Source organism: Giraffa tippelskirchi, chromosome 8, assembly GCF_054371585.1.
Source record: "Giraffa tippelskirchi isolate mGirTip1 chromosome 8, T2T-mGirTip1v1.2.pri, whole genome shotgun sequence".
Lineage (NCBI taxonomy): Eukaryota > Metazoa > Chordata > Mammalia > Artiodactyla > Giraffidae > Giraffa > Giraffa tippelskirchi.
The window spans coordinates 141,169,075-141,192,871 of record NC_137282.1 but is presented as its reverse complement, the minus strand read 5'-3'; the positions used below and the strand labels follow the sequence as shown (position 1 = coordinate 141,192,871).

General features: G+C 40.9%; 1 protein-coding gene across 2 annotated transcripts; it reads right to left on the bottom strand.

Moving 5' to 3' along the window:
- Positions 1 to 4,515: 4,515 nt before the first annotated feature.
- LOC145516260 (boLa class II histocompatibility antigen, DQB*0101 beta chain) lies at positions 4,516 to 12,272 on the bottom strand. Of its 2 annotated transcripts, XM_081517396.1 has the most exons (5): positions 12,111 to 12,272; positions 10,557 to 10,826; positions 6,458 to 6,739; positions 5,849 to 5,959; positions 4,516 to 4,880 (listed from the first exon to the last, which is right to left on the bottom strand). In XM_081517396.1, exons 1-5 carry the CDS (start codon positions 12,217 to 12,219, stop codon positions 4,867 to 4,869), a joined length of 786 nt encoding a protein of 261 aa, XP_081373522.1. In that variant the 5' UTR covers positions 12,220 to 12,272; the 3' UTR covers positions 4,516 to 4,866. The 2 variants fall into 2 exon arrangements, with proteins under 2 accessions (XP_081373522.1, XP_081373521.1); XM_081517395.1 differs by lacking the exon at positions 4,516 to 4,880 and having other exon boundaries at positions 5,811 to 5,959.
- Between the last annotated feature and the right edge of the window lie 11,525 nt (positions 12,273 to 23,797).

Below are 23,797 nucleotides of genomic sequence, written 5' to 3'. Positions count from 1 at the left end.
AGCAAAGAAAGTTCAATGTAAGAGTAAATATACTGAAAAAAAAATCAAACAAAACTTTAAACAAACTTTAAAACTTTTCTAATTAGAATTATCAGAAGGAAAAAAGATATCACATCTCATAAAAGTAATGCTTGCTTGCTTGTGTGTGCTCAGTCATGTCTGACTGTTTGCGACCCCATTGACTGTGGTCCACCAGGCTCCTCTGTTCATGAAATTCTCCAGGCAAGAATACTGGAGTCGGTTGCCATTTCCTACTTCAGGGGATCTTCCCGATACAGGGATCCAACCCATGTCTGTTATGTCTCCTGCACTGGCAAGTGGGTTCTTTACCAATATAAAAGTAATAATGGGGGCTAAAAATGAAAAATTTAACATAAAGCTTGCAAAATTAACAAAGAAAATCTCTCTGAAATTAAAAAAAGAAGAAGACAAAGAAATGTATGGAAGAAAAGATAAGACATAGAGAATACATTCAGGAAAGTCTATTGTTACATCAAGTAACAGAGCTAGAGAGAAGAAAAGAAAATTAAGATATAATATTACCAAAACAAATAGCAATGGGAAATTTTCCAGATATGAAGAACCTAACTCTTTACATGGAAGGGGACTATCATATATTTAGCAAAATTAGTGAAAAAAGACTCATTCCTAAATACATCATTTAAAAATTTTCAGGACCTCAAGGCTTAAAAGAAGACCATAAAGCATCCTGATGGTGGAAAAAATGAAGCAAACTTACAACAGAAAAGAATCAGATTGCCAGATACTAGTATAATTAATTATACTATACTGCTATAATTATATAATTAACTATAATTAAGATAATTAGAAAGATATGGAAGTTCTAAAGGAAACGTTTTCTATTAACAAATGTGTACCTTTTCAAAATCATGATCAGGCATGAAGAAAGAACAAATATAGTGCTAGACATGAAAGGATATAAATTTGCCTACTGCACATAGTTTTACTGATTGTTGATTAAGATCAGGACTTGTTGATTAAGAATATGACTTAGAAAAGTGAGGCTGTTTTTCAGAAAATAGGAAAGCAAGGAATCCAAGAAACAGTGGATTCATCCTAGAACATCACTGAAAAGAAATCATACTACTGCAGCTCCAAGGCAAGCTTAAGATAATTACATAAAGTTGTTTTAAAAGTGATAAAGAACTTCCCCCCAACTTTTAAAATTAAGCTATGAGCAAAGACCAAAGACAATTACTATTACAGAAGAATGCCAATATTTTCAGCTTTGACAATATATTTTTTAAATGATGCGACACCACAATGTGGCAAGGGGAAGCATAAAGAAGAGGTGAAGGAAAGCAGAGTGACACCAATACCTTCATCTTCTAAGAAGAGTGATAAAAACACTGGTCATATTGAAGGGAAGAAGACACAAAAATAAATATATTTAAATTATAATAGAAACTAAAAAAAGAATTACATAAGATGACTCGATTTTAGAAGTTGGGCTATTATGCAGTGAAGAAAATGTCCTCAGCTTAACCCCAGGGAGTTCCAAAGCTGTAAGAGTCCTTCAGAGTTGACACAGTTAAGGCAAGACTCGGGGCCTTTATAGCCCTGCAATGAGCTGCCATTGGAGGTGAATTCTCTTGGGAAGTGGAATAAAACTGGATGAGACAGCTCTCCTCACCTAAAGTAATTCCAAAGGAGGACAAACAGCTGAGAGCTATCAGTCAGGAACATTCCCAACAACTGAGGGAATAAACCCTTCATTCCCAAAGGGTGGAGACTAGGTGGATCAGGACAGTGCTAGCTTACAGTGAACGGTGTGGGATTCTTGATCTCTGAAGAAGATTTAGCTTTGGGACCAGGGGCCAGGCTTGATCACTCAAGATCTCTTGCATAGCAGAGTTTTATTAAAGTATGAAAAGGGACAGAGAAAGCTCATGACATAGACATCAGAAGGGGGGCAGAGAGTGCCCCCCACCACTAGTCTTTAGCCAGATCTTTTATGTCTGTTAGAAAGCTATTAATCAGATAAGAGAGACACCTCAAGGTCGACGGAGTTTCACCAGGCCCCTCTCCCACAATATGCATTTTTGAGATAGGATGGCACGAGGTGTGTCATCCCCCAGCCATAAAATAATTAATATGAATACTGGTTTGTTGAGTTATTATCAGCCCAATGTTTGAGAAAAAGCTAAGTTCTGGTGGAACCAGGTGTCATCATGGCAACATAGAATTTCAAGAGACATTTGTAGCCTGTTTCCTCTGTTTGGAGACCCCTGGACTTCCTGCCTGTTACCCTCTCAACGGCATGCCCTGCAGAAGCACTGTTCTAGTCACTGGGAATACTTTAACTGTCAGGTAGAAGAAAACAAACAGACAAATAAATGTTTTTAAAAATTCATCATCTCTTAACGTCCATTAACTCCACTGGCTCATCTTCTAACTTATGAACTTTATTCTTCAGTTAAGCATTCCATTATAGAAAAGCAAAGTTATGTTACAGTAAGACCTTAAACTGCAGTAAAAATTTAATCTCAATGGTTTATGTCACTAAAAGAGACTCCATTCTACAGTCATTCAAGGGATTCAGGTTATAGAGTTTCCAACATCTTGTACTCCATCACCTAAAAAATGGCTTCCAGGCTTGCAATAACAGGGAGAGCAGGCAGAACTTACACTTACTTTTAAGTTTCATTGGCTGGTGCCAGTCACATGACACCAACCTAACTGCAGAGGAGGCTGGGAAATGTACAGAAGCTTATGGAATATTGTTGAACACCACTGTCCGTGAAAGACATACTGATGTAATTGATGGTAAGGCCAAATGCTCATGACAAACAGGTTGTTCTCTAGTACATGCACTGTTCTCCAAGCTACATGTTTGCTAAGACTTGAGTTTTTTTGGCCAGCAAACTTGTTTATAAAAGATGTACTTGTTTCAAAGGCAGAAGCCTGCTGTGGCCCCTTTGCCTGGTAAAGCAGTAAAACTATTCTTTTCTACTTCACCTCCCTAAAAACATACTTGTTATTTTAAATTAAATGATCAATAAAGGATTACATTTCCTAATGAAATCTGGATGCAAAAAAATAAAATAATTTCTATGAAACTGTCACAAACAGGAACTAAAGAAGATATGAACCTCTCATTAAGAAGGAATCTTCCTGCATGGGGCCTGTGTGACAAAGTTGAACTGTAAGAATGTCACAGAATACATTCATCTTTTCACTCCTGTAATAGGTCTTATGTTTCAGCTAGAAAAGTCAGATCTCAACGTCTCCCTAAACTGTGAATCTGGTTCAATCTCCAGTCCTGCCTCTTGCCTTTGCAGGATCAAAATCTAAGAGCTACATACTGAGCCCAAGTCTCCCTGGACACCCCACACAAGCCCTCCCAATTTCTCCATGATATCATTCTCTGTTTACTCCTATTGTGAATGGCAACATCCACCCTAAGGAAGATGCAAAGTCAGCACAAAACCTCTGACTCCACTCAGCATCTTGCTCTGGGCAGATTCAGACTATGACCTCCTTGGGAAGAAGAATCTGGAGTCCCCCTACTCCATCGTGTCCCTGGGTGATGACCTGGAGTGCATCCTGGGGTACAAGAGATGAAGATATCAAGAAAGCCTGGACTTCCCAGGAGAGGGAATGACCTGCCACTCCTTCCTCAGGTACAGTGAGTGGATGAGGGATCAGGGAAAAGGGGATGTCTCAGAGGCATAGCTGTCCATAACCTCAAAGATAAGCACCCAGCCATGCATCTTAGTGATTAATCTCAGGGAGATGAAGACTAGCTTTTAGGGCTGGATCAATGTTTTCAGAGCCACCAGGTACAGTGACCTGAGAAGAAAGTATCGTCACGAATTGACAGGGGAGCTCTATCTTCTGAGAATTTCACCTCAGCAGTGCCATCAGATGACTGTGCAGGACATGCGGGTTGGGATTAATGTGATTCAGTACCTCCAATGAGAGACCCTAGAGCCAGAGGGAACTCTGTCATTTGTCTTTTGGGGTCCACAAGAAACAAACTCCCCTTAAGCCACTCCACGCTAAGGAGGCTCTGTAGACTGGAATACTCCATTTGACAGATAGATGCAAACATCTCCATGTTGGGAAGTCATTTCCTAATCAGGGGGATGGGCACAATGCTGGGAGTCTGCATGCCATGTACAGGGTGAAGTTTCTGAAAGGTGTGTATGTTAACCTAGGCTGGGCCAGACAGAATCTTTCCTAGAATAATTAAAACTCTGGAAGACAATCCAGAAACATACAACAGAGATAGGGTCATACACACAGAGAAACAGCGATATGAAGTGAGGTGGTAAGAAAGAAAGATGCAGAAAATAGAGAGATGCAGATACAGAATGACAAAGGTGTAGACAGAGAAAACTTGATTCTCTTTCTCTTCTGTCCACCCACTCATACATGGCACACACTGGTACTTCTAGTCTCCTTCTGGTCCTCAGTTGGCTGGTTCACCTCAAAATAGTTTCCTTCATTCTGCAGTGGTTCCTACCTCTACTCATTTAAGGAGGTTCAACGTACAGACAACTCATAATCATGTTTAATTATGATTAAAGAAAAAAAAACTCTACAGCCCAGTAAATGATTTCAATGTGCTTCTTTTGCACACTCTGTTGGGTAAAAATGGGAGCAGAGGAAGCTCTTGGGGTCTGAGTAGATGCAGCTGACAATGCACAGGCAGAGGCTCCAGGGTCAGTGGAGGAAGCAGCATCACAGCCAGATCCTTGGTTGGGGGATGGCCATGGGAAATGATCTGGTGACTGACTCTGATCTCAGAGCGGGACAGGCTGACAGGCATCTGGGAATTCCGGGCAAGGACAGACACGCATTATAGAAGAGCAAACACCAATCCCAAAATATCCTCAGGAGTCAGCGCATGAGCCCTGTAGAAGAGAGAGAGTGATCAGCACACAGGACCCACACTTCAACCTGACAAGCAGGCAGGGGAAGCAGGGGAGCAGCTCTTGCCCTTCTGGGAGATATGAAGATTTCAATTTTTTAGTAGATTTAATGATAGCTCACCTTCTCTCCACAACATTCAATCACTTATAAATGCCCACAGGCAGTAACCACCAACATGTGGCACAAAGTGGGCAACATCCTGGTGTCTATCTTTCAAACCAGAGCTCTGGCTCCATGTTTCACAGAAAGATGCCATCAAAGTTATGGCCTGGTTCTGGGGAACAACTTCAGGAGCTTTCTACAGAACTTCCTATAGAAACTTCTTCCCTAACTCTTGATTCCATAGCAGGGAACAGGTCATGAATGAGACACTGCGCCCAGGTACACTCACCTCACACCCTTCCCTCCTTTACCTGTCCCCACAGTCCCCACTGACACAGAACAGAAGTAGAGCACCTGCTGGTGGGGGCCCACAGTGTCCTGCAAAAGATCTCATGACACAAACAGCCACTGCCTTACTCACCCCAAAGGGAAATGAGATAAGCAACTTAAGGGAAAATGTATTTCTTTCTTATCCATCAACCACAAGGCCTTAACTGCCCTAAGCTACGATTCCCCAAAATGAATGAAACTGCCACTGAAAGGAAAGGAAACCAGTGCTCTGATCCTCTCAATGGAGGAAGTTTTCAGAAAGGAGCCCATGAGACAATGATGAACTTTAAGGAAGCCTTAGAATAAATTCCACCTGTCATCTCCTTGGCAGGGCTACCCTTTCAACCAGTAAAGTCAGACTCCAATGTTTCCCTAGGTTGTTCATTTCTTCCCAACCCCAGCCTCGCCTCCTTCCTTTCAGGGTCAGGAGGAAAGAGCTACATCCAGAGGCAGAGGCTGCCCTGAACAGAGGGTCTCAGTCACAGCCCATCTTCCCCATTTCCCCAGAGTTCCTTACCCTTCTGGCTCCTGTGATGGACAATGAGGCCCAGCCCGAGGAAGATCAGCCCCAGCACGAAGCCTCCAACACCACTCAGCATCTTGCTCCGGGCAGATTCAGACTGTGCCCCTGGGGAGCAGAGCCTGAGTGTCAGTGTTTGTCCTCACATCTCACGGTGTCCCTTTAGGAAGCTTGAGGTCTGCTCTGAGGTACAGGAGGTGGAGGTGTCAGGGGAACCTGGCTCTCCATTCTGACCACCCTCAGGGGAGGGACTTACCAACGGATCTTTGGACACAGTGGGCAGGTGAGAGAAGGTGAAAGTGGATCCCTGCTCTCAGGGACACTTCCATAACCTTAGACCTTAAGACTGTGGTCACCAGTCAGTTCTACAGAGCTACCAGGCTGGGTTCTGGGGCCATGATGTGTAGAGTGAGCTGCCTGTATATGAAAAGACAATGTGATTTGGCTCTTCTGATGCCTGTGCTAGAAGGCATGAGCACTCTTGTGTCCTGTGATTTCCAGTTTAGTAGTGAGGCTGGGGACAAGGGATGAGAGGGCATGGACCAGGGAAGCTCTGTCTGCCCTGTCCTGTAGGGCCCACAGTGAAAGGAAACCAAGTGCCCTTACGCCACTCCACCATGATGGGGCTCTGGAGGCTGGGGTGCTCCACGCGGCAGGTATAGACATCTCCTTGCTGGGGGGTCATTTCCAGCATCACGAGCAGCTGGAAGGTCCAGTCCCCGTTCCGAATAAGAGGGGTGGCCACAACCCCGGCTGTCTCCTCCTGGTCATTCCGGAACCACCGAACCTTGATCTGGCCTGGATAGAAATCTGTCACCGAGCAGACCAGCAGGTTGTGGTGGTTTAGAGCCTCTGTCCTGGATGGGGAGATGGTCACTGTAGGTTCCACTGAGGGATAAACAGACAGGAAAAGATACAATGAGGCGTGAGACCACACAGCATGTCTCCCACGGGCAGCAGTCATTCCTTGGTACCAGAGTGGAAAGATCCTTGGATTCCAAGCCTTGGATTTAGATCCATGCTGGGTCACTTCATTAGCTTGAATAAACACATTGGTCAGTTTCCTTTTCAGTCTCAAGAGATCATTGTAATCACTCTATGGGAGTTATTCTATCAATACTAATTGATAGTGGAGCATTTTAAAATTATAAATTGCTGTATTATACCACTATTTGTGAAATTAAAAAAAAAATTTTTTTTTAAAAGCACCTGGACTTGTTTTCTCCGCCACCTATTAAAGGTGACCATTAGGATCAGCACTGGTGACTTGTGCTGGGACAGTGATACTGTTTTCTGTTAGTCCCTGTGCTCCCCACAGTAGAGAAAATCCAGCAGCTTTGACTCCCACCTGCTGGCTGAGATGATCAACATTAGTCATGGCCTCAGTAACAGCAACACGGACTGAGAATTAAGAAAGTATAGACATTTCTATGTCCAGTAAAGTAGGACAACAATGACCATTCCATCCTTCCTACAAGTAATGCTTCTCAAACAAGCTATATTCTATAATTCTTAGCCTGCAATATTAACAAAATTTGAGAGCAAGAGCACTTCTTACATGTTGCCAGTCAACAAAACACCTCTCTCAGCTTTTAGCCTAATCTTAGCTCAGATGCCATACTACAGTGAACTTCTCACACACACAAATTGCATTAAGATACATAAACTTCCAGGGACTTCCCTGGTGGTCCAGTGGATGACTCAACACTCCCAAATACAGGGGTCACAGGTGCGACAACTAAAATCTCACTTGCAGCCCAAGCGCTGCAATGAAGACTCAGTGCAGCCAAAAATAATAATGATAAATAAATAAAATAAGCTACATATATAATTTTAAATGATATATAAACTTCCATCTCCACATTATATATGCCACCTATATTTTATTCATTCCTTGATTCATTTATTAATCCAATCAACAAACATAAATTTGACAAGAACAGGGAATCCAATGATATACAAGAACATGGCCCCCGACTTCACAGAACTTGCAATTTAGTAACAGAAACAAACAAAAAGAGAATGTTATTTCAAAAGTTTGTAATTTTTGAAGTAAAGGAAAGGGAACTTTAAAACAAGTAACAATGATAAAATGTTTGACTATGTCTCAATTCCTTTATCTTCTTAGATCGCTGCTCATCATCAAATGCAACATACCTCCAAAATTCTTTAACACATCTTATCCTTTATTTCTCTAGACATTGTACTGAATCTCCCTCATTCTCTTAGCCTGAAACCATATAAATATTTCACGTGTGGTTTAGTTATTTGATAACATGTTATGTTCTCTCATTTCATCTTTTTTCCCTATTTTTCTTTTAATATTCAAGTGAGTCTAACTGCTGGCTCCCTATGCTACTCCATTCCCCTGCTATTAAGAATAACTGTCTTGTTCTGAAATCAGACATTATTGCATGTATTTTCTATAGAAAATATTCTGAGATTCTTGCAGTAGTTGGCCTGAGTTAATGAGAATGTTATAGAAACATGTAACTGTGACTTGCTGAGGTCAGCAGGCCATCTCATTACCCCAATTACATGTCACTCACGAGCCATCATCTGGAAGGAAGCATGCTTTTGGTTTGGTCTTGACTCTTGATCAGGCTCTTCTTCCTGGGCTCTGACTGAAGTCATAATCAGCTATGTGGACTTATAATATCTGTTCAACTTAAACAGATTGGGAGTAAAAGTAGAGGGCACAAGTTCAATAGAAAAATGTTAGAATAATTTTTATGAAAAAGAACTGAAATAACAAAAATATAAGTTGTTGTTCAGTCACTAAGTCGTGTACAACTCTGTGACCCCATGGACTGCAGCACGCCAGGCTTCAGTTAATCCTTTCCTATCTTCCAGAATTTGCTCAAACTCATGTCCATTGAGTCAGTGATGCCATCCAACCATTTCACCCTTTGCCCTCAATATAAGTACGCAGTGACATTAGGATGAAGAAGGCAAGACTGTAAAGTAAGCTAAAAGTTATATGAACATGTATAGATAACACTGGGGTCAAACTAGGGATTAATCAGTGAGTCTTCAGCCCCTTGAATATATCATTTCATCCCACTAGCATTGAAAATAGGCAGAAACAGACTCGTACTGCTGCTTCTGGTCATAACTGGCTTTAATGGAGGCTTTGCTTCTTTTAGATGCTATACACATGTAGTAAAGAACATGATGACTGTTCTGTATTTGGGGAACACTTCACAACTTGCTGCTGCTGCTGCTGCTAAGTTGTTTCAATCATGCCCAACTCTGTGCGACCCCATAGACAGCAGCCCACCAGGCTCCCCCATCTCTGGGATTCTCCAGGCAAGAACACTGGAGTGGGTTGCCATTTCCTTCTCCAATGCATGAAAATGAAAAGTGAAAGTGAAGTCACTCAGTTGTGTCCGACACTTCGGGACCCCTTGGACTGCAGCCTACCAGGCTCCTCCGTCCATGGGATTGTCCAGGCAAAAGTACTGGAGTGGGGTGCCATTGCCTTCTCTGATTTAGGGAATAACTATGATATAATTACTTAAGCTGTTTACTATGTACCAATATTAGTCCATGGGGTCGCAAAGAGTCAGACATAACAGAGTGACTGAACAACAACGAATAGTGTATATAAAGTGGTGATGCTAATTGTTAAGGTAGTTGTGAAATGAAGAAGCATAATATAGATGGTGTTTGGTAAGATAATTGCCTAGAACTAGCTGCTTATTAAATGGGTATAATTCCTGAAGTGGATGGAAATGTTGGGAGGGTGGAGGGGAAGAGAGCAAAGGCAGGGTTTAGGCCAAAAGAAACTAGAAATAATGTTTATTTAGTAATTTAATGGCATTACGTTATTTATCCCAAAACCAGTCTTTCTACTATGCCATTTGTTGACCTTTTCTAAGAAATTAAAACTCTCTCTTGCAATACCATTCAAGTGTTGGGGGCTTTTTTTAGCAAATACTTTTTCCCTCAGACTTTGCATTCACAAATTCTAAATTGTTAATTTTGCATTCACAAATTCTAAATCCATTCAAGTCAATAAGAATTTACTTTAAAGCATTGAGCAAAATAGTAAAGAATAACTGATGAAGTCATTTTTAAAGCCCTATTTACCTTTCTGTTTCTCTTGAGCCTAAGTGGATGGGCAACCGAGTACATTTATTCATTAATTTAACAAAGTTTTATGGAGTTCATACTACCTGCCAGTGTGTCAGGAATAATTAAGACAGCCCCTTGGCTGAAAGAAGTCCAGGCCCAGTGATATAGTGATATTCATTTGAGAAACCAGGATTACGGTGAATAATAATTTGAAACCAAAAAGTGAAAATGTATTATTTCATGACTGTAATACATCACCACGAGTTCAAGTTGCCCTAAGAGCACCCGCAAGTAACCCTAAGGCCACCAGACTGAGCTGTCAGGCCTCCAGGAAGCAAATACGCCCAAGGCACCAGGCGGGGAGGTGCAGAATGAGTGGAAACAGCACAGGCCGGGGCCTTCGAGAGGTGACCCACACCGGGCAGGCCGGGCCACCTCTACAGAGAAGGCTCCAGGCTGCCAAATTCGACCCCCACCCCCACACGCTGTGCCCTCGGTCCCCAGTCCCTCAGCGCCTCTCTATCCCATCCGTGGGTCTGGGGACCCCGCCCCGGAGGACTCAGCCCCCTCCCCGCGCGAAGTCCTGGCGGGTGGAGGGCGGGCCCCGCGGAGGGCAGCCGGCACTCACCTCGCCGCTGCAAGGTTGTGATGAGCTCCGCCTGGTAGTTGTTTCTGCACACCGTGTCCACCTCCGCCCGCGTGCTCTCCAGGATGTCCTTCTGGCTGTTCCAGAGCTTGGCGTCCGGCCGCCCCAGCGGGGTCACCGCCCAGTACTCGCCCACGTCGCTGTCGAAGCGCGCGTACTCTTCCTGGTTGTAGATGTATCTGGTCACGAGCCGCACCCGCTCCGTCCCGTTGGTGAAGTAACACAGGCCCTTAAACTGGTACACGAAATCCTCTGCGGGGAGACAGCCGCTGTGTCAGGGCTCAGCCCCACAGCCCCACGCGGCGGCCGCTCGGCCAGACATGGAGGTGTCGGCTGCAGCCCGCCGGGTCCGTAAACCTGAAACCCGCTGCTCAACCCCAGGTTCCGCTCCAGCCCGGTCCTGCGCCTTCTGCTGCGAACCCAGGTCCTCCAGCGGTTCCTCCCCAGGCCTCCCGCCCCCTCTGAGGGCTCCCAGGATGCCTTGTCCTGAGATGTGAGGAGGCCTGTCGCTGAGGGAGCCCTAGGACCTGTGATCCCTAGAGGCTCAGAACCAAGTAAACGGGGCGGTAGGTTGATTTTGCATCCATCTCTGTACTTACAGATTCTCACATGAAATCCCATTTTACCCTGAACTCCTGGGAACCTCAGAGACAAACGAGAGCAGGAGAGTTCACGGGATGACAAAGGACCTGTAGAATCAAGCTTGTCCTCCTCCTGACAGGTGTATTCTCTTGGTCCCCAGCAAAGTGTCCTTACAACGCCTTGGCTTACTCTTGAGTTTCTGCCACCCGCACCCGACTCCTGTGTGGTTTGAAGGGATCAGCAACCCCCTAGTCCTAAAAATGACAGTTTATCCACAAGAGTATGGACTTTCAAATTAGATTAGAGCTAATATATAATCAAATATATATGTATATATATTTCTCTTTTTATGTTCTCCTTTGTCCTAAATCCTGTCCATCCTCAACTCAAGTTTCTGAATATCACTCAAGTCACCAGTTGACGACAAACCAGTGAAACTTGAGATTAAAATTGTCTGTGGTCACCCAGGCAGCTCCACTCAAGAAATACAAGTTTGCTTCCACAAACCCTCCACTGAGAGTCAAGAATATACAGTCTTCCCCTCAAATGCTGAGCCTGCAGGGACCATAGCTGCCCTACACGTCCCCAACCCATAGTAGTAGGTCCAGATAAGGTCTTGGAGGACCCTGAGATGATAAATTCTGCTGTGCCTTCTTTGGAGAAATTCACATCTTTAAAAACAATACCTATGCTCATTTTGTCCTGGCACTTGTAGTAGATACACACTCTGTCTCCTCCTCCCTGTTATAACATTCCCAGGGTTAAACCTTTGGGAGGGGAATTGTCCTCACCTTGTCCTTCTCAGAGGGTGGAAATGAGAGTATAACATAGCTCTCATTCCCAAAGGAAATGTGTGATAAAAGACAGTATCTTGAGCTCACACCCCAGCCCAAGGGTCCCTCAGAGCCTGCTCCCCAGAGTGGTGGCTCCAGGGAGCAGCTGCCCTGCACTTACGTGGCGAGTCTCCGCTCTCAGCCCCTGGGGTGCTCAGCATCACCAGTGTCACCATCACAGCTGCTGTCCAGAGGCCTCTGGGAATCTCCAGAGCCATCATCCCAGACATAATAGAGAACAAAGGAAGAAGTAATGGTAGTCAACACAGCTCAAACCCAGTGGATCTTGTGAGCCCACTTCACAGAATAAAAGCCTATGAGAGCTTCCATGTATAGCAGGATTGGAGAGTCCCTAGAAAAGGGACCAATCAGCAGGGGAGCTGAAAAACTTCATCTGTTTCTGGGTAGACATTTTTTTTTGAAGGTTCTTAATCTAATGCCTGGCACTGTGTCCTAATCAAATTACACTGGATTGAGATGAAAATGTTCTCTTAGTTATAAAATATCTGAATATTGAATGCCTTAGGAGTTTAACGAATGAAAAAAATTATTCAAGAGTAGATATTTCTGTGATATTTATTTAAAACCTATTGTTCTTGGAATTTGGGGTAAGGGAAAATAAAAGTGAAAGTGTTAGTTGATGAGTCGTGTCCAACTCTTTGCGACCCCATGGACTGTAGCCCGCCAGGCTCCTTTGTCTATGGAATTCTCCAGGCAAGAATACTGAAGTGGTTTGCCATTCTCTTCTCCAGGGGATCCTCGTGACCCAGGAATCAAACCCAGGTCTCCTGCATTGCAAGAGAATTATTCTTTGCTATTTGAGCCACAAGGGAAAATAAGTGGGGATCATATTTCAGAGAGGGAAAATTATTGTCACAGAGATGTTTACTATTATTGTCTTAGAGACCCTGAAGATCCTTAAGCTGTGGGTGGGAAGAACAGAGTTCTCGAAGGAAATGGTTTTGAGCCGCAGTTTTATGGTTGATGTGCTTTATGAGAGTCAACAAAATACTGAACCTTTTTGCCTAAGACTTCTCTATAAAATGTGAATCATGTTTCATGCATTTTATATCTAGACCTTCATAGATACAAACTTAAGGGTAATATGACTTGTTTAATATTACAGAATGTTCCTCAGCTGCCATGTGTAACTATTGGCAATATCAGGTTAATATGTGGAACAAGAAAACAAGCAAAAATAAATTGACAATCCGAACCTCCCTGGCAGTCCAGTGATTAAAACTCTGCCCTGTACTGCAGAAAGTGTGGGCTCAATCTCTAGGGAATTGGGATCCTGCATGCCATGGGGCACAGCCAAAACTTTAAAAAATTGACAGCCAGCCCTGCTTTCAAGTGATTTTTCATTACATAAGAATCTAGGGCTTCCCTGGTAGCTCGGACGATAAAGAATCCACCTGCAATGCAGGAGATCTGAGTTTGATCCCTGGGTTGGGAAGATCCCTTGGAGAAAGGAATGGCTACCCACTCCCGTATTCTTGCCTGGAGAATTCTATGAACAGAGGAGCCTATTGGGCTACAGTCCATGGGGTCTCGAAGAGTCAGACATGACTGAACAACTAACACACTTATAAAAAAGAAAAGAATCTATTGCATTTATGCTTTTTGTGTTAAAGTATTTGGAAAGTTAAGTTGACTTTTCTCTTAAAATATCTTCAGCTGCTCAAATCCTTCCTAAACAGTCTGTTTGTGCAAAGGCACAGTCCACTAACATTAAAAGCATTAAGATATTGTCAACTTCAGTTTTGAGGACAGAGAGCAAAATTGTGAAGAAGCATTTCCTGGGGCTTGAATTCTGTTAATGAGGGAGCAGATGTTTAGAGAGCCGTGCCAGCCCTAAGAATCAAATCTCAATGGCAGAAGTATCAATGTGCTTTATTAAATAAATATCTTATTTATCAGACTTGTCTTGCCCATGTCTAGGGACAGTATAAAATGGTTATAGAGCAATTAGAACAGTGTCTGGCATATATCAATGAACAAGAAAATAAGTGTCTCTTCCTCTAATCTCTCTCTCCTTCTTTGTCTTTCCTGAATTTTAGGTTCTTCTTTCAGAAGAAAGGAGATGATCTAAAAGCAGAATATAAAGAGTTTACCAGGTAAAAAGAAATAGGGAAGAGGCAACGACAAGAAGTTTCCCTTAGTTGCACATGAAGGCAATGAGTTAGTTCAATATTCTGAATTAGGTGCATAGTCCCAGGGCACCTGAGACTGGGAAATCTGTCACTGGGCTTCCACCTGCTGTAGTACACTCAGGACCAGGGTAGCTCCAGAATAAGGATGGTTCCAGGGTAGGATGAAAGGATAAAATAGGAACATCAAGCTCAGACCAGTAACTGGGTTGTGGGGCAACAAAGAACAGTCAGAAAGGGATTCCAAAGGTGTCTCAGTTCCCTCAAGCCCACCACAGGGTCTCTAGGAATAAACAGAGGCTTCTGGCCCTTCTCCTCCCTCCTGTCCTAAGGAGGAAGTTCCCTCCACCCTGTTCTGGGGCTGTGTAGTGAAGGCAGCCTCAGACCTGGGGATTACCCTGTTCTCACAGGCCTCTTTACACAGACTTTTTAACTGGCAACATGTGTCAGCTTAAAATCCTTTTTCTGATTGGCTACAACCTCATCTGCAAGGCTGTAATTTGGGCTTCTGCCTGCTGCTTCCCCCAAGCCAGGTAACATTCTCTACATCTTCTAGAGTTCTCTGCACTGTCCGTATCTCTGCTGAGTTACTCAGGGCAGTCACTGCTGGCCTGGCCTGGTCTGATTCCAAGTATTTACCTGAATAACCCTGTGGAGGAAGGGAGCTTATGATGAGGCAGTGTGTATCCCACTTGGGTAGATGGAGGGATCTAGAAACAGTCATTGATACGGGTCAGGGTCACTCTCTATGGGTAGGGAAATTCTCATGGTACATCCTCTGTTCCCTCAGAGTGGAAGATAAAAACTGTGAACTACGTCCTTGTGAAAATTCAAGGAGAAATCATCTTCTTTTGTCAGCATCCACTGGAATCTGTACTTGGTCAGTGGGGTTAACTGTGAAAGTAATAATCATCTTGTCCGGAAGGGCCATCCAGGACCCTATTTTGCATTCAATTCAGGAAGCAACATTCATTGTATATTATGAAAGTTTCCATGACCTCCTTAATGCCAGTAGTAAGATAATTAGAATTATTTCTCCTCAGAATATTATTTCCCCTTAATATAAAACTGTCAAGCCATTATCCTTAAATTTTTCCAAATCTTTGTGAAGTTACTCATATATGTCCCCTATATGAACACTTAGGTAATCCATTATAAAATTTTTCCATGATATATAGAAAGTCCTTTCTCAAAGGACTTGCACAAAATTATCTCTTTAAAATCACATTTTACAGAATCTGAAGGAAGAGTCAAATTAGTAACAGAGTGACCATGAATAAGCCATTTCAGTTCTGAAAGACTTAGTTTTGCCTCATCGACAGAAAGAATACACACATCGTAGGACCACTTCATGAAAACAGATATAATTTGTAGATGTGCACTGCAAACTGTGGTGAGGTGCATATACACTGATTTTTTACATAACAGTAGTCAGTTCATCTTTCTTGAGGTCATTAACAAAGTCTTATTTCTCATTTCTATTCAGATGACAGAATCATGGTGGTTTCAGATCCCTAACTCTTACCTCATTATGGAGAAAAACAGAGAGGAAAGATCATTAGCCATATTTGATCATGAATCCACCGCATTTTCCCTCTCTGAACTCCATTAGTACCCTTGCAAAGAACTGCCATTTTAACTATAATTTCAGATCTCAGAACCTGGTCTTCTTCTCAGTGGGCTCATAAATGTGGAAACTGAGTGCAAAACAGAATCTAACAACAATTGATGAAAGAAGAAAGTGAATGCAACTTTGTGAGTTTCACAGACTGTTAATGACAGAGTCCAGGGTTGTATGTCACACATCTTGATTTGATATAGAGAAAGGGGGACTGGCCACTCCTCACTGTAGCTTCTTCCAAATGTCTAAACCCTGTCCTGTTCCACATGCCTGAGTGCCCTACTTTCCTAGCCCACATTATCAGGGGTTCCCTTGTGTCTGAGCTCTGGCGCTTCTATGTGGTTTGGTCTCTAGTGACTTTTGTCTTCCTTCCCCAAAAGCCAGCAGACCCTAGATGGTGGTTACTGTCAGTTACCAATATTTTTATACACCTCCAAAGTTAATGTCCTGGGTTCCAAAGATGAAAATACATAGATCCTGGCTTCTAGGAGTCCACACATTGGAGGGGAGAAATAAATGGGAAAAATAAAAGAGAAAAAAGTTTGCAACAGCCACTAAGGAGAATGTCAGATACTACTGACTAAAGACAAGACTGTGGTGTTCAAGCTTCAGGGGACATTTAAAACTACAGATAATGATACCCATTGGTTCAGTTATTTTCTCTTCTCTTGGAAAGGGTTGGCAACACAGACCTAGGAGGTGATGATTATTTGTGAATTAATTCACAAATAATAATTTTTCAAGATGATAAGGATGGGGAGTTAATGGTGTAGAGGTCATGAAACGGTTGAAAGAAAGGCTTTTCAGATGCAGTTCTCAGAGGAAATGCTGGCTCGGAAGATAGGCTGTGATCATTCCAGGCAAAGACACAAACCTGAGTGCAGACACAGAAGTTTGGCAAGACTGGGGCTGAGGAGTCAGGGATCATTCACAACCTGTGGTTTGGTATGTTTAGAGGGTGGGATTCAAGTACCCTATGCTCTGTGAGATTTGATCATTGTACCATTGGAAGTTGCCTGGATTTTCATCAGTTTAACAAGAAAAACAGAAGGAATTTAAGCAGTAGAGTGCCATGAAATGCTTTTCTATTCATGGAGCTACCTTGGAAGTTACCTTTTCAGAGGGCATGTAGATTACTTCCTGTGATCCAGAAAAGATCCAGGTTAATGTGATGAACCCAATCTACTAAAACCTGGTTTACAGAGGAACCAATGTACCAATGACCAGTTTGGTAAATTTACCAAAATTAACATACCCTAAATTCTTTTCACTTTTTTTCTGTTCCTGGTGTTTACATAAGTTCATATCTGGAAGTGTATTAGAGGCCTGAGAATCGTAGACCTCCAAACGTCTGGGGCCCTCCTGCTCTCCCATGGGCCCTATTCTCTTGCTCCCTGGAACTCCACTCTTTCTGTCAACAAACAGCTCCAGTTTCCATGAAGCTTTATATCAAATGTATTTGCAAAGACAAAATTAAAACAGGCCAATTACACTTCACAGATAACTTCAGAAGTTGTTTTAAATGTTTTTAATATAAATTGGCTTCCCTAGTGGCTCAGATGGTAAAGAATCTGGCTGCAATGAAGGAGACTTGGGTTTGATCCATGGGTCAGGAAGATCCCCTGGAGAAGGGAATGGCAACCCACTCTGGTATTTTTGCCTGGAAAATCCCATAGGTAGAGGAGCCTTGACAGTCCATGGGGTGACAAAGAGTCAGACATAACTGAGCGACTAACACTTCTTTCGATATAGAGTGGAATAAATATCATAAATAGTTTCAAAACATTTTGCTTGAATTTTGTAAATTTTATGAATTGATCCTCCAGAGAAATTAGTAAAAGAGCCCTTAAAATTCTAAAATCTTGACTAAACAAAATGCAATTTTAAAAGGATTTGAGAGCCAAAATAAATAGAAACTGAGATTTTTCTATGTAAAGTGATGACATTGCTTTAATGTTCATGTCCTACGCAAGGCGAACACTTGAAGACTGGAAGAGGTGGCGGTTTCAGCTAATACATAGAAACCAATACAGAAAGTCAATCAAAATGAAGAAATAGAGGAATGTGTTCCAAATGAAAGAAAAAGGAAAAAACTCATAAAAAAAAGTAGTTCAGTTCAGTTCAGTCGCTCAGTCATATCCAACTCTGTGACCCCATGAACCGCAGCACTCCAGGCCTCCCTGTCCATCACCAACTCCTGGAGTTTACTCAAACTCATGTCCATTGAGTCGGTGATGCCATCCAACCATCTCATCCTCTGTCATTCCCTTCTCCTCCTGCCCTCAATCTTTCCCAGCATCAGGGTCTTTTCAAATGAGTCAGCTCTTCGCATCAGGTGGCCAAAGAATTGGGGTTTCAGCTTCAACATCAGTCCTTCCAATGAACACCCAGGACTGATCTCCTTTAGGATGGACTGATTGGATCTCCTTGCAGTCCAAGGGACTCTCAAGAGTCTTCTCCAACACCACAGTTCAAAAGCATCAGTTCTTTGGCGCTCAGCTTTCTTTATAGCCCAACTCTCACATCCATACATGACTCCTGGAAAAACCATAGCCTTGACTAGACGGACCTTTGTTGGCAGAGTAATGTCTCTGCTTTTTAATATGCTGTCTAGGTTGGTCATAACTTTCCTTCCAAGGAGTAAGCATCTTTTAGTTTCATGGCTGCAATCACCATCTGCAGTGATTTTGGAGCCCCAAATAAAAAAGTCAGCCACTGTTTGCACTGTTTCCCCATCTATTTGCCATGAAGTGATGGGACCAGATGCCATGATCTTAGTTTTCTGAATGTTGAGCTTTAAGCCAAACTTTTCACTCTCCTCTTTCACTTTCATCAAGAGGCTCTTTAGTTCTTTACTTTCTGCCATAAGGGTGTGTCATCTGCATATCTGAGGTTATTGCTCACTGAAAAAAATAATCTTACGAGAAATACAGAAATATACTCTCACATCTTAAAATACATTAAAAAAAAAGATGCTCATAAACTTGGGAGTTAAATAGATGAACATAGTAAGAACTTCAACGAAAAGATAAAAATATATATAGAAGAAAATTAAACAGAACACATAGATCTGAAATACAATATCTAAGTTGAAAAATGCATGCAAGAGGTTCAGCAGCAGAACAGGTGAAACAGGAAAGAATCAGTGAACTGAGAGAAAGACCAGAGCAACTCCCCTAATCAGAGAAGCAAAAGGAGAAAAAAAAAAAAGGAAAACAGTGAAGACAGCTAATGAACTTACAGGACAACCTCAGGTGGACTAACATTTGCCTCTAGGACTCCTGGAGGAGAGAAAGAGAGAATGGGACAGCAACTTTGTTTGAAGAAAAAATAGCTAAAAATTTCTTTAACCTGGGGAAGAAACTGATATCCAGATCTAGGAACCTGGTAGTTTAAATAAATCAATCCTTAGAGATCCGTGGGTTTCTCTGGTGGCTCAGCTGGTAAAGAATCCATCTGCAATACGGGAAACCTGGGTTCAATCCCTGGGTTGGGAAAAGATCAATATCAAAACACATATAATCAACATGTTAAAAGTTAAAGACGAGGAGAGAATCATAGAAGCAGCAAGAGAAAGAAAGAGTTACATACAAGGTAGCCCCCATAAGATAATCAGATTTTTTAGCGCTAACTTTCTAGAAGGGAAAAGTTATTCAAAGTGCTGAAAGAAAATAAGAATTTCAGCCAAGAATACTCTACTGGCCACTGTCATTCAGGATTGAAAGAGTGGTAAAGAGTTTTCCAGACAAGGAAAGCTAAAAGATTTCATCAGAACTAAACTGGCCTTAACAACAATATACATATAATATATATATATATGTATGTATGTATATGTATATAAGCATATATATATATACAAATATATAAAATAGGGACTTCTTGCTAACTAATAAAAAGAAAACAAGTGTAAACTTACAAGTATAAGGCTCAATGGTAAAGGCAAATATACAGTAAAAGTAGTTGATTCACCAGTCCCAAAGGAAAAAGATTAAAAGACAAAAGTAGTAAAGAAAAATGACTAACTACAATAATTGGTTGAGAAGCAAGAGATTAAAAGATGTAAAATGTCACATCAAAAACACAAAACATGAGGGAGATAAAAAGGTAGAGCTTTAGAATACATTCAGATTTAAGTTGTTATCGAATTTAAATAGGCTGTTACAAATGTAAGTTGTTATATATAAGCTTCATAGTAACCACAAAGCAAGGACTTATAGTAAATACACAAAAGATAAAAATAAATGAATTTAAGCATACTACTAAAGAAAGTCATGAATCAAAATCAATAAAAACAAGACAAGAAAGAATTAGAGAAACTACAAAGCAGTCAGAAACAGAGAATTTTTGCTGGTCACAATGGTACAAAACTAGAAATCAAAAACAAGAAGAAAACTGGAAGAAAAACATATATATGTGGAGATTAAATAATATTTTAGTGAACAGCCAGTGGATCAATGAGAAAATCAAAACTGAAATTTTTAAAATTTTCAAACGAAACTGGAAATAAAGTATACCAAAATGTATGGAATACAGCAGAAGCAGTTTTAAGAGGAAAGTTAATAGTCATTTTTACTGCATACCTCAAGAAACAAGAAAAATCTAAACAACCTAACTTTACACCTCAAGGAACTAGATAAAGAAGAATAAACAAAGCACAAAGTTGCTAGAAATAACAAGGATCAGAGCAGAAATAAGGAAAATAGAGACTAAAAGACAATAGAAAGATCAGTGAAACTAAAAACTACTTCTTTGAAGTAATAAAGCTGAGAAACCTTTAGCTAGACTCATAGAGAAAAAGAGAGGCCTCAAATAAATAAAATCAGGAAAGAAAGAGGAATTGTTATGACTAATACCATGAACATAAAGGATGATAAGAGAATACTACAATTTTATGACAATGTTTGGACAATATAGAAAAATGCATAAATTCCTAGAAATGTAGAATCTTCCAAACCTGAATTATGAAGGAATTGAAAACCTGAAAAAACAATTAGTAATAAACTCTGGGATTTGATGATGGACAGGGAGGCCTGGTGTGCTGCGATTCACGGGGTCGCAAAGAGTCGGACACGACTGAGCGACTGAACTGAACTGAATAAATGGATTAGTTCAGTAATTTAAAACCTCCCAACAAAAAAAGAAATCCAGGACCTGGATGCTTCCACTGATGAATTTCACTAAACATTCAATGAAGAATCTGTATTAATTCTATCAACCTCTTCCAAAAAAATAAAAGAGAGAGCACTTCTAAAATATAAATGAGGCCACCATTACATTGATACCAAAACCAGACAAGGACAACACAAGAAAAAAACATTACAGGACAACATCCCTGGTAAGCATAGATCCAAAATCTCTCAAAAGAATATTAGCAAACCAAATTCAACAATGAATTAAAAAGATCGTATACCATGATAAACAGTATATATTTAGGGAATGCAAGTGTCAACATCTGCAAATCAATCCATGTGGTACACCACATTAACAAAATGAAAGATAAAAACATGATCATTTTACTAGAAGGCAGAAAAAACATTTGACGAAATTCAACACCCATTTTTGATAAAAATGCTAAACAAAGTCAATATAGAGGGAATGTGCCTCAACATAATAAAGACATTTATGACAAGCCCACAGCTAACTTCATACTCAATGGCAAAAAGTTTAAACTTTTCCTCTAAGATCAGGAATATGACAAAGATGCGTACTCTCACGACTTTTATTTAGCGTAGTATTGGAAGTAGTAACCAGAGCAATTAGTCAATAAAAGTAAATAAAACCATTCAACTAAGAAAGGGAGAAATAAAATCATTGCTAATTTGCATGTCACAAGATATTATATATAGAAAATGGTAAGGACTCTGCCAAAAAGCTACTAGAACTAATAAATGAATTCAGTAAAGTTGTAGGTTGTACAATCAATAAACAGAAATCTATGTATTTCTATATACATAATATATAATAAAAAATGTATATTATATAAATATATAACAAAAAACTATTAGAAAGAGAAAATAAGAAAATAATCCTACTTATAACTTCATCCAAAAGAATAAAATAACCTAGGAATTAATTTAACCAAGGAGTTGGATGACTCATACGCTGCAGTTGGTAAAGAATCCGCCTGCAATGCATGAGACCCCAGTTCGATTCCTGGGTCAGGAAGATCTGCTGGAGAAGGGATAGGCTACCCATTCCAGTATTCTTGGGTTTCCCTTGTGACTCAGCTGGTAAAGAATCTGCCTGCAATGCAAGAGACCTGGGTTTGATCCCTGGGTTGGGAAGATTCCCTGGCAAAGGGAAAGGCTACCCACTCCAGTATTCTGGCCTAGAGAATTCCACGGACTGTATAGTCCTTGGGGTGGTAAAGAGTCGGACACGACTGGGTGACTTTCACAACAACAAAAGAAATTGATGAAGACACAGATAAATGGAAAATATTTTATGTTCATGGATTGGAAGAATTAATATAGTTAAAGTGTGCATACTACCCAAAGCAATCTACCTGATTCAATGCAATCCCTATCAAAATTCTAATGGCATTTTTCATACATATAGAAGAAATAATTCTAAAATTTGTGCAGAACTGTAAAAGACCCCAAATAGTCAAAGCAATCTAAAGAAAGAAGAACAAAGCTAGAGGCATCATATGCTCCTAATTTCAAACTATATTTCAAAACTATTAGTATATTTATAGGGACTTCCCTGGTGGTCCAGTGGTTAAGAATCCACCTTTAATGCTGAGGCCTTAAATTCAATCCCTGGTCAGGGAACTAAGATCCCACATGCTTCCGAGCAACTAAGCCTTTATGCCACTCTGCTGGTCCCTTAGGTCACAACTAAAGAGTCCATAAGCTGCAACAAAATATCATGTGTCACACAATAAAGACCCAACGTAGTCAAATAAGTAAATAAATATTTTTTAAAAACTGTATTCGTAGTATAGTTCTTCTTGACTAGTTGCTGTAGTTAATCAAAATATATGATACTGGCATACAAATAGACACCCAGATTAATGAAACAGAACAGAAAATCCAGAATTAAACTGATGCTTCTATGGGTCAATTAATTTACAAGAAAGGGAGCCAAACATATACACTGGGAAATCAGAGACTCAACAATAAAGTATTGCAAAAACTGAACATCATACTCAAAAATTAATTCAAAACAGATTAAAGTCCTGAAACCATAAAATTCCTAGAAGATAGCAGGGGTGGTAAGATCCTTGACATTGATCTAGACAATAATTCACAGGGTGAAAATACAAGGTCTACAAAAGAAAATGGCAACCCACTCAAGTATTCTTGCCTGGAGAATCCCATGGATGGAGGAGTCTGGCAGGCAACAGTCAATGGCATCGCAAAGAGTTGGACATGACCGAGTAACTTCACTTTTATCATCATGTATCATTTTTCTCTGGCTGGCTTTAAGACATTTTACCCCTTGCATTTCACAAGCTTAATAATCTGTGTCTCTTGTTGTGAAATTCTTTTGGTTTATCCTATTTGGGTTTTTCTCAGATTCTTGAAACTGTAAGATTTTTATGTCTTTATTCAAATTTAGGAATTTTTCATTCATTATTTCTTGGAATACTTTTCAACCTTAGACTCTTTTTCATCTCTCATGATTAAAATGTTAGATCTTTTGTTATTATTTGATAAGATTCAGTGTCTTTGTTTATATTTTTGGTCTAGTTTCTGTCTATTGTTCAAACTGAGTAAACTCTATTCCTCTATTCACAAGTTCACGGATTCTGTTCTCTGTCATCTCCAGTCATACACACATGTGAGAAGACTCTGATTTAACATCTTCCCTCCTTTCATATAAAAATCCCTCACATCCACTCTGAGTGGAGGCTGTGTCAGAACCAGGGGATTTCCCAGTCCCTTCAGCCCCTTAGTACAAAGTCTTCAATAGACAACTGAGGTGTCAACATAGGGGATTTTTCTGATTGGCCAAAACCTGATCCCGGCCGAGTGTGGTTTGTGCGCTTTAGAGTTCCTTCTCAGGTCAGCCCTCATCATTGCTCTGCAACTC

Bases quoted from the DNA above. Each gene is read 5' to 3' on its own strand.
- LOC145516260 (XM_081517395.1), bottom strand. From the start codon at position 12,219: ATGTCTGGGATGATGGCTCTGGAGATTCCCAGAGGCCTCTGGACAGCA. The intron at 6,740-10,556 runs GTGAGTGCCGGC...TTTATCCCTCAG, and splicing joins CACAACCTTGCAGCGGCGAG to TGGAACCTACAGTGACCATC. The intron at 5,960-6,457 runs GTAAGGGCACTT...TCTGCTCCCCAG, and splicing joins CCCCATCATGGTGGAGTGGC to GGGCACAGTCTGAATCTGCC.